Source organism: Hyperoodon ampullatus (genome assembly GCF_949752795.1).
Source record: "Hyperoodon ampullatus genome assembly, chromosome: 15".
In the NCBI taxonomy this organism is placed as follows: Eukaryota; Metazoa; Chordata; class Mammalia; order Artiodactyla; family Ziphiidae; genus Hyperoodon; species Hyperoodon ampullatus.
This window is the reverse complement of record NC_136928.1, coordinates 63,573,896-63,589,996: the sequence shown is the minus strand read 5'-3', so window position 1 is coordinate 63,589,996 and position 16,101 is coordinate 63,573,896. Positions and strand designations below refer to the sequence as shown.

Here is a 16,101-nt window from a genome sequence, read left to right as displayed (position 1 = left end):
GTGGCAGAGGCAGATCCAGAACCCAACACTTAACTATCAGTTTGGAACTCTTTCTACTTTATGACTAAGAAAGATAGCTCATATTCCAGGATAAAGTAAAGTGATGTTGAAGTACTTTGGATATTTAAATGTACAGTAAACATACTCAGAGGGCTACAGCCCACTCAACCTACCAACCCTCTTGTGTTTTTTATTAATCAATTAACTATAAAATTACAGAAGGGAAAAAAATAATTCATTATAAAGCCACTCTTAATAGAATGATCAAAAGAACAACCAATTATTTGCTTAACAAATTGTCAACGATTAGAAAAAATAATAGTGGAAAAGCAGCAGTATGATGAGTACTCATAAACTGCTAATTTGGTACAACCTTTCTGAAGGGTAACTTGGTCATATTTTAAAGAGCTTAAAAAGTTCTCACCATCTAAACCAATTATCCCGTTCCCATGAATATATCCTAAAGAACTAGTCTAATATAGAATTCAAATTTCACATACAAAGATGTCCATCCCACTATTATTTATAATTGTCAAACATTAGAAACAATCTAATATCCAAAGAGAGAACTGGTTAAATTATGTTGTATTCATACAATAGAATATTAGGCAGCCATTTTTAAAAATCACATTTTCAAAGACATGGGGAAATACTTATGATGGTAAGTTATAAAAAGTAGGATATACAACTATATGATCAGCATAATCTCAATTTTGTCATTACGCACACACACAAACACATATACACACTCATACATATAAATAGCATAGACAAAGACCGAAAGGAAATACAAAAAATATTAACAGTGTATATCTCTGGATAGTGAGATTGCAGGTAAATTTTTTTTCTCTTCTTTATAGCCATCAGCATTTTTCTAAATTTTCTGTAATAATCATGTAATTAGTTTTATACCCAGAAAACATTAAAAATTTACTCTGTAGTCAATTTTGAAATTTTTATAGTCTATATAATAAATAAGGAATAAATATCTACAGTACTCAAAAGTATATCTGAATGATGGGAAATAAATCACTAATATGTAAGAATATAATTTCCACATATGGATAGGTGGGTAATTTTGAATCCAAAAGATTACAGTATTTTATCTCAGTTCTTAAGTATAGAAAGTTGGTATTTAGTAAGAAATGCAAATCTTTAAATAAAATTGGTGCAAGGCATCTAAAAATTGTGCTATTCTGGAATAACACTGAAGATATAAATGCTCTCCAATGTAATAATACCCATTGTTATATTAAAATAGGTATAATCTAGTACATACATGATGGCCAATATTAACTAATTGAATTAACTTTTTTTTTTTTTTGCCAAAGTGACTTCGATAGGTCTATGCTAAAGGAAGAAATACAACACCATACCATTATTTTAGTTGGAAGAGCCGCACCAAAAATCATGACAAAAAAAAATTGCAGAACTGTAAGAAAATCCAGTGGTTTTTTGTTATTGTTAATGACTTCTTGCTAAAAATTCAAGTAAGAGAGTCAAATTGCTTGAAGCACTAAAAAAGCATAGCAGCAGTGTATGGTCTGCAATGATTTGAAAAACACTAAGAACATTCTTCAATATTCCTCATTTGCAGACTACTGCCTATCAAGCACTATCTCTGAATTACAGGACTACACCTATGTTCTTTACCAATCTTGAATTTATATTGTGTTATAATACAGTAATGACACAAAGTGATGTCACACATAAAAAGGCAAACTATGTAATTTTAAAAGCTAACTTTAAAATATGATTCTAATATCTGTGATAAAAAAATCACATAAATATGTAAAATATAAAAATACATCCTAACATATTTTTACATAAGAGCTAAAGTTTACCACTTTTAACATAAAAATTCTGAAATGGAATTAATAAAAAACAATTTTCATATGTACCACAGAGCAATAAGTTTAAATCAGACTATTTTGAGTTGTGTAGCCCTTTATTAGCAACTAAAATAGAAGGTATCTGTTGTACAACACGGGTAGTAATTGACTATAACTGGAGATTTTTATATTCTAATACAGATCATTTATAAATGCAATTTCTTTATTAAAAAGCTTCCACCCTTTTTGTTTGTTTGTGTACAATTTGCAAAACTATTCTGAAAGCGGAGTATATGTGCACAAGTCTGCAAAGAGTGCAAATTTAGGATATGGTAAATGCTTTACAAGTTACTTTCAAAAAACTGACTGCCACAACTGTGCCTTTACATTGCCTTTTTTTTTTTTTGATCAAAATATTTTGATGCCAGCCTTCCTTCCACTGCTCTAAACTATAAAGCATTTTTTTAATGAGTTGAAATTAAGGAAGGACTACACCTACTAGAAAAGAAGAGAAGAAAGTTCTATTAGTTTGAGGTTTCAGAATCCCCCCAAACCAGGACCAGTATCTTGGTAAGGGTTAGGCTGGGACCCTGGACAGAGTATGAGTATGTGCAGGTGGCATCCCTGAGGATTCAGAGCTTCAGTGAACCGTGAGTGCTCCAGCTGCATAACTCACTGAACTGTCTTGCCAGTTTCGACACTGGCTTGACTGGGCATAATTCAAAAAGGAAAAGCTCATATTCATTCCATTCTTCTGCAGCTCTGTGATAGCCTAGAAAAAGAAAAATTTGGTAATGACAGACATCACACAAAAAAGTGAGCACTCTTTGAATGTGCTGGTAGCTTAACTTCGAAGCCTAGGTCTCTCTCTCACTCTTAGTTTCTTGAATTTCTCGTCACCCCATATTAAATAGGAAAAAGAAAGAACTACTTATTTCATTCTCTCAAAGAACTTCTCCTAATCTAGCTTCTTGATAAATATCAGTCATCTTCCACTCTACCTCTCCCTGTACTTAATAAGGCACTTTAAAAAAATAAATAAATAAAAAATTAAAAAAATCATAGTATCTTTCTTTCTATTCTCTAAACCAAACCTTGGCCACTTTCGTCTTGAAATGTTGGAGTATTTTCTTTGTCTGAAATTTTAAACATATATAAATTAAGTTCCAAATCTAAGAGGTATACCAGGGTTTTTACTTTAATTGTTAATTGGCTCATCATTTATTTTACTAAAGTTTTATTGGACCCAATTCAAACTTTAGTAAATTAGTATAGCTTATTCTAGTTTAAATTTCATAAATCAATTTAAGCACTTAACAGGCTTTTCTCCCAGTCAATCAACACTGATTAAGAGAAGACCTTTCCTAAAAATCCACAATGTACTATTTTTCAAATCACAGTAAAGTGATACTAGACCTTTAGGTTCCTACCCTAGACTAGACCTTTAGGTTCCTACCCTAGACTATTCTAGACTACATTACCAACTCCAGTATTTCTCTGCCTCTCCAAACAATGAGCAGCCCATTATTACTTCCTCTAACCATTCCTGAGTGTACACTGTCTTCTTTTTGAGTCTCTCATTTTCTTTCAATTTCAGTCTTATTAGGAAAAAAATTAATGCTATTATCTCTTTAGAAAATCCAGCTAACCAAAACTTCTGCCTCTTTACCAGTCTTTAAGTGAAATATTGTTTTTGTTATAAGGAGAAAAACATATACATGTCATCTGCCTTGCTTTATTAAATTATGAATATCTAAAACTCAAGAGCAGAATCTTCCATTTATTTTTTATAAAGTCAAGAACACTAAATAAAACCAAAAAATTAGTAAGACCTTATTTCTTGAGACGTTACTTTGGTTTATATTTGTAAAGAGCATATTGGAATTGGCTCAGAGTCAAGAGAAAAAAATGGGTTTCTCTTCTAAATAACTTTCTGTATTTAAAAGAAAGTATTGACCTGTCATACAGTGATATATAATTTTATTTAAGTAACCAAAACAATGGAAATTTAAATTATCTTAAAGGAACTAGAAAGAAAATTGACTATATATCTAAAACCAAAGCTAATAAGGTGTCACAGATGATAACAATTAAGACATTTTGAAACATAATAGGATCAAATGTTAAAAAATCAAGGCTTCCTAAGGATACTCACATTTAATAACACCCCAATGGGATGTCTTCCACATATAGTATTATGGTATTTCTTCAAGTAATTGCTAAAAGATACAGGGTCTAATTGTTCTATAATACTCATACCCTAAAAAAAAAGAAGAAGAAGAGAAAAAAAAGAATGAAAGAAAAAGAAAATAAGACTATTTATTATTTCCTAATTACATTTTAAAACTGTTACTTAGAGCTAACAATCATAATTTTTCAATTAAGGAGAAGTGAAGAAAATACATTAAACATTAAACTCTGTGAAATATCAAATTCATTCATCCAAGGTAATCTCATTATAGTCAACCCTCAATAATATACATACTTTATTAAGTATGTATATTAAACATACTGAAACATTTAATTCCCAGTTTTCTCTGACCTCCTGGTATGTTTCTACACCACCTTCCCCAGTTGTCATTCAGCTCACAAATCCTCAAATATTTCACAATTTTATGTTTTTCATATATAATATTTACACAAGTAAACCTGCCGTGAAAATTTTCATACAAAATCTAAAATTAAATTTGATATATGGCTGTTTTTCCAATGTCCATTATATTTCTCATACCACTGGCATAAATAATCAAGAGCTGATTATAATTTAACTTTTTCCATAACATATACTTAAACATCAACAGTGTGTAAGGCATTTTGAATTATCAGTATTTAGGTATGTGATAAAAAGAGACCACAAACTAAGAAAATAGTTAATGTATTTTAATCAATTTAAAGCTCATAAAAGACTGATAAAAGCTTAAGCAAAATAGGTCTTTACAAATAAGTTGAAAAAATAAAAGTTCTTTATCTCTTAAGCTAGAATGCTTTGCTTTCAAGATTTTAATTGAGAATCAAAATTTTTAGACTACTATTGAAACAAAAACTATCATTTGGACACTTGTTTATACTTAATTCTGTATTCTGCAAATGCATTCAAAATAATGTGCTCAAAATACATCAATACAGAGCAACTTTAACTCATCTGAATCAAGCAAATAAATCAATGATTCTAACTCATCCATTCACCAACTACCTTACCTTGTTTTCTTATTCAGGTGAAATACTTTACATTTGTGTTTAATAAACTGGATTAATATCCTCTGGGAAAAATGTAAATGGTGGTTTAACTAAGGAATTAACTGATACATTTTTGTGTTTTTTAAATTATATTTTAACATGTTTTAACAAGCACAGTGTAAAATCACCTAGAGTAATCAGATGAACATTCATCTGAAAAATGATAGCCATCAGTAGGTAACACAGTACAAATATTACAATGGCAGTATGTAAATCAAAATTTAATTTTATAAAGAATCTTTCTTCAGAATATCCAAGTCTTTCATAAACATTATCATATTTTCTACAAATATATCTGAAAGATAAGCGCATGTGTGTATAGTCAACTTTCAATTGCTTGCACATCAATTAGCCACTCTCAGATTTATCCACAACCAGTGTTTAAGGCTAAGTTGGTTTTCCCCTGTCAACTAGGAGGCTTAGAGGTCACCATTCTCCACCGACATTTGGTGCAAACCGAGTGAAATATGAACTAATTTAAAAGTTAAACCTAAGATAAACAATTAGTATTATAATTCTGGTACGTAGAAAATCACTCATATTTCTAAACCAAGTAGTAATGCAGAGATGGAGTTACAAATCTCTTCCATAAATATGCATAATCAAGGTAGAACTCCCTAAAGATGAAGAAACTAAGGCATAAAAAACGTTAAAAGCTTGTCTCAAATTTCTAATCCTAGGCTATTGGATTTCTAATCCCAGGCTTCTCATTGACTTACTCTGCTTCATATAGAATAACAAGAGACATACCAACAATTCTTTAATACTCTCACACAGGTACAATTGGTATACATATTATAAAAGAACTTTCAATGCTCCTGGGTGAAGTCTAGGACAGCTTACCTTAAATAGAATTCCACTTATTAATAAATCATGTAACACTGAAGTTCAAATGTATATTTTAATACTAAAATCTCAAAGCACATTGTGAACAAACATCACATTTATATATATTAATGTGAGTAATTCAAAGAGAAGAAAACTAATGATCACATTTGTAGAAGAGAAAGAATTCAAAGTAACTGGCCAAGAAATTTCACACAGAAAATATAGAATTATAAATGTAGAGAAGTATAAATAAATAAAGTGTTCAAAATGAAGATATAATGGTTAAATTACAACACAGAAAGTAAAAAATTAAGGTGATGGAAGTTAAGGGACTACATTTAAAATTTTAATTTCCTGAAGTGTGCTATGTACCTACCAGGGCAATAATCAATTCCATTATACTCAATTCTCTAACAAATATGACAGTTAAGAGGTATGCCTTTTTGGGACTTGCCTGGTGGTGCAGTGGTTAAGAATCCACCTGCCAATGCAGGGGACATGGGTTCGAGCCCTGGTCCAGGAAGATCCCACATGCCGCGGAGCAACTGAGCCCGTGTGCCACAACTACTGAGCCTGCACTCTAGAGCCCGTGAGCTACAACTACTGAGCCCGCATGCCACAACTACTGAAGTCCACGCGCCTAAAGCCCGTGCTCCTCAACAAGAGAAACCACTGCAATGAGAAGCCCGCGCACCGCAACAAAGACCCAATGCAGCCAAAAGTAAAAAAAAAAAAAAAAATTTATAAAAAAAAAAAGAGGTATGCCTTTTTATAAAGGAGGGATAGAGAGAAAAATTAAGGCACTTCTCATGAGTGAAGCTCTCCAACTGGAAAATTGATAAAGTATGCAAACAACAGCAAAAATGATTAGTAAAACTGCAGAATGGGACACCCATTAACTAACACAGAACACTGACAAATAAGCTTTTGTATATATTTATGTTTTGATGCAAACAATTTTGAAATTACTATTACCAAAATTCCAAGAAGATAAAAATGCTAGTTTGATACTACTGCACAAATTGCAAAAAGATGAAGAATAAAAATGCTTCCCAAATACGCCTAAAGAACTTTTTGATTTCTTAATATACTGGAAGATATGATCAGTAAATCTAAAGTCCAGGTGATAGAAAGCTTGCCTAGGGCCTGGTATATTGAGAATTTGTTCACATGAACTTAATCTAATATGAAGCAGTGAAGTGGGTCACTACCCATTCAGCTCTAAGATACAAACAGACATTATAAACACCAAGAGCCTATCCATCACAGTACGGGTTTCTGAGGAAGTTAACAGTTTCAGCAAGAAATTCTCAAACTGAAAGCTAACTCCCTACCTTGAGGGGAAGAAGGGCGGAGGGAATCTATCATTGTGCTGACTCTCCAAGTAATAAGTGAAAGTTTGTATTGTCAAATCCTAAATGGTAATCCCAAACCGAATAGGCAGTTTTAACTGCCTATTTAACAGAGCTGCAAATTTAAGACTCTAATAAGACAACAAAGGTCTTCCCTTTTTAATAAATTATTTAATTTGAATTTTATTTAATTTTAAATACTATCACCTAGATGTAATCTAAAGTAACAGACACAAAAGAGTAGCAAAACATTTTTAGAAGTCTTTGAGAAATAAGAACTAGAATCATGTCTATCAATTATTAACAGATGATTAAAACCATATTATCAAATCATTAGGACTGTGACCTTATTTTTTAAAATAAGGATACACATTTATGTTGGAGAGATGGGTACACATTAAGGAAGATGAGGTAGGAAAAGGAAATATTCTAGTTTCTTTAAGAGGTATCAAGATAAAATCTTCATTAGAAAGAAATTTTATGGAAAAAAGAAATCACCCTAAATATAGCAGTGCTAAGAACCAGTGTACTAATAAATAGCTACCTTAAAGATGATGCTGTAAAACCGACTAAAGACTACTAAAGAAACTAAACTACTGGCCTAAGTTCAAGAGAAAGAAGTATGAGTGGACAAACATGAACAATTTCACTTTCAGAAGAGTAAAAGGAAGAAAAAAAGTTGAAGTTAAAGTAAACAAAGTGACTACTAGTAAATTTGGAAGGAAAAGAAGTTACAAGCCTGACTACAATGACATTTTCAGATTCTCTCTGCCAAATCGTAAATAATATGCCAATAGCCATAAGGAAACACTGGTCTATATCAAAAGTAGTATGGAAAAAATAACCTATGATCATGTAATATATATAAAATATGTATAAATGTGGCTAATGTTTCCAGTATGTAATCTAAAAGGTTCACAAAAATCAACCTCTTAAAATATGTTCTGCTTTGGTCACTATAATTACTGAAATTGCAAAGTACTAATTTCCAAAAAACATGGTCAGTAGTCAGTAATATTCTAAGACTTTCAGAATCTATATCTCTTATAACTAGTTATTTTCTCCCAAATACAACATTTGGAAGATTGTTTGTTTTCCGATACATTCTTCCTTCCTTATGTGTTTTCTTCACATAATTAACTTCCAAGATATTCAAATGCTAGACATAAAATTTTTGCCAAAAAAAAAAAAAGAATTAGCAGTTTTTCTTTTGCTTTTGGAACTAAAAACTTTCATTTATTTTCTAGCATTTTAATAACTATATTTAATAAGACTTTTCTGATAACAAAAAAGGGACCAAAACTTAATTAACATAATAATTTTAAAAAAATTAAATCTAAAATTTTATACTTAAAAATAATCTTTTCACTCTATCAAACTTTCCAAATGTATAATTACAATTCAGAATTGCTAACATTTTTGCAATACTTGTTCAGAGAAGCATCCTACTATATTTTGCTCTGAAAAGATTGTATATAGCAACTAAGATATTAATTCTGAAATGAGAAATTATTTACAACATAAAATGACACTTGTGAAAAGCAAGATACAGTGGGATATTCACCATTTGGTTATATAAACCAATTAAGAAAACACATTGTATAAGAGTCTGCCTAATAGTGAGTGTACATATACTCATACATGTATAAAATCATATATACATGAGTATATGTACAGACCTAACCATGCTTATTATTTTAATCCATTTATTCTAACTCCCAGAATGGACTTATAACTTGAATTAATAGCATGCTAATAAAAGAACAGACCGCTTTAGACCCCTTTAAAAATTCTATATATTATTTAAAAATTCTATATATAAATAGAAATGTTTCAATAAACAGACCACAAAATCAAGTCCAAGTCAAATGTTACATCAAATACTAAATTCAAACATATTAATATGAAGCAAATACTCAATAATTCACTGATTTACAAATTCTTACATTTGAAAAATTAAATGTTGCCTGATTAAAGTTTACCAATGATTTAAAGAGCTGAGTAGAAATCAAAGGGAAAGAAGATGAACAGGAAATTTTCTTCTACTTCAACAGATCAGGGGCCATAATAGGCTAGCTCAAACTCACCTATGAAGCTATTCTGGAATAAAGTTGTTGGGACTCTCTCCATATTACTGAAAGTGGATATCCAGGGGTGGGTATGGGCAAGTCTATTTTGAAAAAGTTCCACAAGTGATTTCAGTTGTAAAGATGGGGTTGAGGATTACTATAGTAGACAACCTTATCTCTGCCCTGGCTTTGATTACCATCTACATGTTGAGAATGCCCAAACTTACTCCAGACCTCTTCTCTGAGCTCCCAACCAATATAGTCAATCCATTAGCAAAGCCCTGATGAATACAAGAACTCAAATCTATGAACTTCTATCTCCACTACTACCACCCCAGTCCAAATTACTATCTTCTCTCCCCTAAACTCCTGCCAATGCTCACTGTTACTACTCCTGACCTTCTTGTAGAATCTATTCTCTACACAACCGCCAGACCGACTCTTAAAATAATTATTTCATTATTACATCATTTCACTTCCCACTGTATCCACATAAATTTCTTACCCTGGACTATAAAGCCCTACATTATCTGATCCCTGCCCACCTCTCTTACCAGAGCTGTGTCACTCTAATCCCTATCTACTATATTCCTACAACCCTGACCTTTTTCCCATTTTTCTAACACACTAGCCTCTTTCTCATCATAAAGTTTTTGCAATGGCAGTTCTGTCTAGAATGCTCTTGCCTCTAATCTTCACTTGGTTTTCTCCTTCTTATTTATATCTCAATTTAATATTCCTTCTCAGGAAGTCTTTCTCCAATCATTCAATCTAAAGCAGCCTAGAATTATATACTATTTAAAAACCCTTTTAATATTTTCTGCATAGCACACATCACTATTAAAAACTAACATATACAATATCCTTAACTTAAAAAAAAAAATGTGTATCTCCTCCTGTTAGAATAAAATGTCCGTGAGAGCAAGTTGGCTTGTTTACTGCCGTATCTCCACCAGTGCCTAGAACTGTAAACGCACTCAAAAATAACGGGTGACGGCTTCCCTGGTGGCGCAGTGGTTGAGAGTCCGCCTGCCGATGCAGGGGACACGGGTTCGTGCCCTGGTCCGGGAAGATCCCACATGCCGCGGAGCGGCTGGGCCCGTGAGCCATGGCCGCTGAGCCTGCGCGTCCAGAGCCTGCGTGTCTGGAGCCTGTGCTCCGCAACGGGAGAGGCCACAACAGTGAGAGGCCCGCATACCGCAAAAAAAAATAAAAATAAAAAATAACTGGTGAAAAGAAAATCCAAATGCCTACTTGGTTGACACCTCCACTTGGATGCCTTAAAAGCAATAGCAAATATAACATATCCTAATACAATTTATGATCACCCTACCTCGTAAAAAATCTAGTCCTATCTTCTCGTGCTTCCGACCTAAGAGAACAGAACCAAGACTTAACCAGCATCATAAGCCAGATATTTAGGAAACATCCTTTTTTTACTTTTTTATTTTTTTATAAATTGTTAAAGGTTACATTCCATTTACAATTATTACAAAATACTGGCTTTACTCCCCATGTTGTACGATACATCCTTGTAGCCTATCTTACACTCAATAGTTTGTACCTCCCACTCCCTCACCTCCATGTTGCCCCTCCCCCCCCCACTGGTAACCACTAGTTTGTTCTCTAAATCTGTGAGTCTGCTTCTTTTTTGTTATATTCACTAGTTTGTTGTATTTTTTAGAAGGAATCATCCTTGATACTTCCTTCCCCTCCAAGTTCAATTGATCTCCAAGTTCTATCATCAATTTGTCTCTAAAATATACTGGATACATCCACTCTGTCCCTCTCTTCCACCATCACCAACCCATCCACTGTCTGAATTACCATGTCTCACTTGGATTATCAAACTAGTCTACTCATTTCTCCTCTGGCCTCCCTCCAACCCATTTGCTGCACTGCAACTATACGATCTATTCACATACAATCTGATTTTATCACTTTCCTATTAGATATCCTTTAAACAGCCTGTTCTAGATTCTCTAGCCTAATTTCTCACTACTCTCCCATCCACTCATCCATTAATTTAACAAATATATATACTGAGTACCACAAACAGGCTGATATAAAATGGACAAAGATCCTGATCTCACAAAGCTTATAATCTAATAGGGCAGGTTTTCATCAACAAATCAACAAATAATAAATCACAGAGTAATAAGTACTAAGAAGAAAAATAAAGCAGGGTAAGGTCACAGAATAACTGTTCACCACAGGGGCATAATGGAAAATTGTGGGCACATTTCTGGGTTGTGCCAATAACTAGAAGATACTGTCAGGGGATTTGGTAGGTGGAATCCAGGGATGCTGACTGTCCTGCACTATAGGACAGTCCCACACAGAAAGTACTGTTCTCATCCTATAACACTTTCACATGTCCATGTATGCGAAAAACCTGCTTATAATTATCTACACTCTAATGCCATTTTACATACAAACACAAAGAAGTTTTGCATGATTTTAATATACAATAGTTTTCCCAGGAACAAACTATCATATAAAGTGAGGGAAGACTGTACTTTGTTTAGTTTACAGTTTTGCTAAGAAATGTTCACCATTTTGGAAAATCAAGTCACCCACCAATGTAACTTGGTAAATGTAAGTCACAAATATAAACAACTGTTTGTATGTGGCTGTTATATTAATGATACTATGTGTAAGCATCTAACTACTTCATTGTCTCTTTTAGTACAGTTGGTGCCTGAGCATTTACATTATTAAATATATATTAATTTATTATAAATTACTTTCCTTTTATTTCTTTCTCAGAGTACACTTAGGGTATTCATTTAATTCAATTATGTATATAAGAAGATTATAGTCACCAATTCATCCATTTGAAAAATATTTGTTGAGCACCTACTTATGTTCCAATCACTATTCTAAGCACTTGGATACATTAGTGAACAAAACAAATATCCTTCTGTAATAAATAAGTAAAATATTCAGTTTCTTAGAAGAAAAAGTGGAACACGGTAAGGTAAGGTGGACTGGGAATGCTGAAAGGGTGGAGTGTAAGATGTCAAATTAAATACGGTGGTCAGTAGGCCACCTTGGGAAGGTGAAAATGGAGCAAAGCCATAAAGTAAGTGAGACAGTCCAGTGCAAAAAGGGCAAAAGCCCTAAGCTAGGCACATATATGGCATTATCAAGAAATAGTAAGGAGACCAGTGTATCCACACTGCCTCATAAATATCTTGTATCTCTATATTGTAACAGCTTCTTTCTAAATCTGTTCGATGATTAGACTGTAAGATCCATTAAGTGGGAGATCATGTTTTCTCTTCTTAATATCTTCAATACTTCACATAGTACCAGACACACAGTGGATACTCATTAACCATTTGCTATATGAAGAAAATAAATGATATAGAACTAGGAAAGTTTTCTGAGGCAGCTAAGAACTAAACCTCAGAAAAAAAAGATTAGAATAGTAGCCAGAAAAGAATTAATTGACTGAAATGGCAACATAATAAAGCCAAAAAAACCCCAAAAGTCAGTGAATTAAAATCCAAACAAAATTCCAAAGGTAAAAGCATTAGGCCACAATTGGATTTAAAGTAACAAAATAAATTTAAATATGATAAAATCTCCTAAGTAACTATTTTGTATGATAAAATCTCCTAAGTAACTGCATTCATTCCATTTGACTTTTAATAAAATAATACTACTCAATATAATCTACTTATAGTTTCAGATCCAGATTCCTTAGTAAAATGTTTTATCTACTTTAGACTAAATATTTTTATACTAAAACATATACATAAAGCTTTTCGCACACCGGTAAAGTTGACTTTAACTTTAACAGGTTACAGACTTAAAGGCTGGTGGACTTTAAAGACAATTTAGAGACCAAGCCTCTCCAAGTCTCTCATCTTAGAGATGACAAATTGAAGACTAGAAAATTGAAACGATCTATTGAAGGTCAGAGCGAATTAGTGATATATCTGCTAGATTCAACTCCTGGGCTAGTTAAGAATACAATAATGCTTTAAATTCTAATTTAAAACAAATTCAAATTCCATTTAAGAAAAACCCAAATGGCCAAAAAATATAATTAAATAATAAAATAAACTTAGAATTTGCTATGGTTGTTTCTGCTTAACAGTAAGTAATGGAATTAGTATCCCGTTGTCCCTAAAACTAAGACATTCCCCAAATAGTATCTAAAAATCTGTATCTAATTATTCAAGGTGTAATTAATCAAATAAAATTAAGATGAAGGAAATTTCTACTAATAGAACAGGGATTATTTTTATAATCAATATCACATGATTACAAAATATATATTGCACATTTAGTTAAAGATAGGGAAAGAATTATTAGCCCATTGTATATTTTAACATATTAAGTCTTGAATCACTAATCTGAAATTAAAGAAAAAATCTTAGAGCAGTAAAACCCCACACCTGAAGGACTTACCATTTTATCTAGATGTTCAATGGATCTATAAATCTCCCCCTGGGATTCATCATAGTAACTGTAACGGAACCTTTGACCTTGAAACAAATATCATGTACAAAATAAAATAGGGAAAAATTAGAAGCTAAAAAGAAAGCAAGCGCTTACCAAATAATTTCAGTTCTCATGGAAGGCAAAGCACAGCTTAAGCCTCTGAGAGAATCATTCCCAAGAGCCCTTGTACATAAAAATAAAAGGCATATTTGGGAAGGTAATAAAGAAGTGATATATCACCAGTGTTTCATGATGTTAAAAACTATTTCAAACTGTAAAACCTTAAAGTCACGAGCAATACAGAAGACTATGGAAACAAACAGTTTAAAAGTTAGAAGCATTGTTAAACATATTATATCGGTCTATAATGGAAAGTAAACGCCAAGAATATGATTCAAGAAAATTTGGCTTAAGGAAACTATCTCAATTTAACAAATTAATGAAAGCTTAGCTTTTGTTGTACAAATGCAAAGATTTAATCTCTACTACAGAAAAGAAAGAAAAAAAGTAGGTCAGAGATATATGTGGCTTGTATAATTTTTATGACCTAGATTTTTAAAATTTATCTCATTTTTGCAAAACTTTCTACTTGGAAAAGGATCAATACAAGTGCCTTCAAGTAGGATACACAGAAGTATAAATATAACAAATAGTCCTACTCTGACAATAAAATCTCAACAAAGGTACAAGCACAGGACATTCAATGTTTAGCTATTCTCCAAAGAACACAGAGGGTAAAATGGAAGAAGTTTAAAAAGAAGGTAGAAAACAAAAGGCTCAGGAAATAAATTTTGCTTCCTACTATAGTCAAAGAAAAGCCAAAAGTTAAACATATTCATAATTAATTACATATTATTATTCAACTGATTATGTTGTATTTCAGATATATCTAAACCTATTTTTCAGCAATGCCTTTATTTCCAAGAACTCATTACTTTTATATTCTTTATTTTTAAAGATTCACCAAAATGCAATTCTGAAGGTATTAGAGTACACTAATCATACACACACATACTATGCATCTTGTGCTTCAATTTTACAGCGAAGTTCACATATCCAATTATTATCCTCCCATCTGAGGAGGTGGGTTTCTTTGGCTGGATAATTATGATTTTTAAGTTTTCTGTTTATCTCATTAAAAAAATCACCTTATAAATAATGAGCCATGTAAAATTATAACACCCTTTTGATGTCCTTTTTTAGAGAAACTACACATCACAGTTCTTAACATTTCATTAACTTGTTGATGCTAATCATCTCTGATGGTCACCTTTCTACAACATACCGTATTTCCTTAACTTTCACATATTAACTTTTCACATACATTAACATGCACAACTACTCAATGTGGCAGTTCTTATTTCCCCGCACCCCCTGCCCAGCGCCATTATTAAATAAATATTGCATCTTAAAATTCATGATATCCTATAATCAAGCAATAGGGTTCTGAGACAATTACCTGCATTCTGAATATAACAACCTTTTCTGGTAAACATTGGAGATTACTGCATGTTGCTATAACTATCAGATTCATTACAGTCCTTGCACTAAAAAAATTCTTAAACAGTGACAATTCTATCACTGAGTACCCCTATATTAAATAATTCATCAGACATTTCTTACAAAATTTAGAGTTAAGTATAGCTTTGTTTTTCTTTAAAGAATACATGTACTTCCTCCTAGCTAACAACAGGAACTATATAATTCACCCTATTTTTCCTATTTGCCAGCTGGCTGCCAGAAGGTTCAAAGCCAAATATAAAGTCTGTCATAATAACTTAGTGATTCAATTCATTGGTACTAAATTTCTACTTCTGTTTCAAAGTTCTTTTGATGAAGCTGCCCCAAATCTTCTGTGAAATGAATAAACAATTAAAAGAATAATCTTAGACAAGAAAATTCTCACTCACTGTCACTGTAATAAGAGTAATATCCTTGGATGAAATCAAGATGAATATTCTTTGAACCTGAGCTGCTTCAGGTTTATACTAACACATTCTCTTTTTCTTGCTTCTGATGATAACTGTCAGTTTTAGTTGTCAATAATCCCTGTGACTGGGACATAACTGTCTTGTCTCAAGACTGCTACTCTCAGGTGCAGAGAAAAATGCATGTACTTTGTGACATTTACTACTTGAAAGTCTTTTCTATTTATTTCCAAGTTCAGAGCCACTGTTTCAAACGGCTGAAGTTGGTCAAACCTGCCTTAATCATAAGTCAAAAATGTAACTATATTTTAAAACGCGGTCTTATTCATATGGACCATTTTCAATGTAACTTTCACTTAAAAACTACTTCTGAAGTAAGAGAGAAGTACATAGAATGTTT

The 16,101-nt window shown here is 32.3% G+C and overlaps 1 protein-coding gene across 3 annotated transcripts in view; it reads right to left on the bottom strand.

Annotated features, from left to right (window-relative positions):
• Window positions 1–1,941: 1,941 nt before the first annotated feature.
• Window positions 1,942–16,101, bottom strand: part of MEMO1 (mediator of cell motility 1) — a gene marked incomplete at its 5' end in the record, with an annotated part of 129,908 nt that continues 115,748 nt past the window's right edge. For all 3 annotated transcript variants that reach the window (XM_079721219.1, XM_079721220.1, XM_079721221.1), the window contains 3 exons: window positions 1,942–2,604; window positions 3,988–4,092; window positions 13,741–13,817. In XM_079721219.1, the coding sequence (XP_079577345.1) occupies window positions 2,473–2,604; window positions 3,988–4,092; window positions 13,741–13,817 (314 nt within the window). In that variant the 3' untranslated portion in view covers window positions 1,942–2,472. The remainder of the gene's footprint in view (window positions 2,605–3,987; window positions 4,093–13,740; window positions 13,818–16,101) is intronic.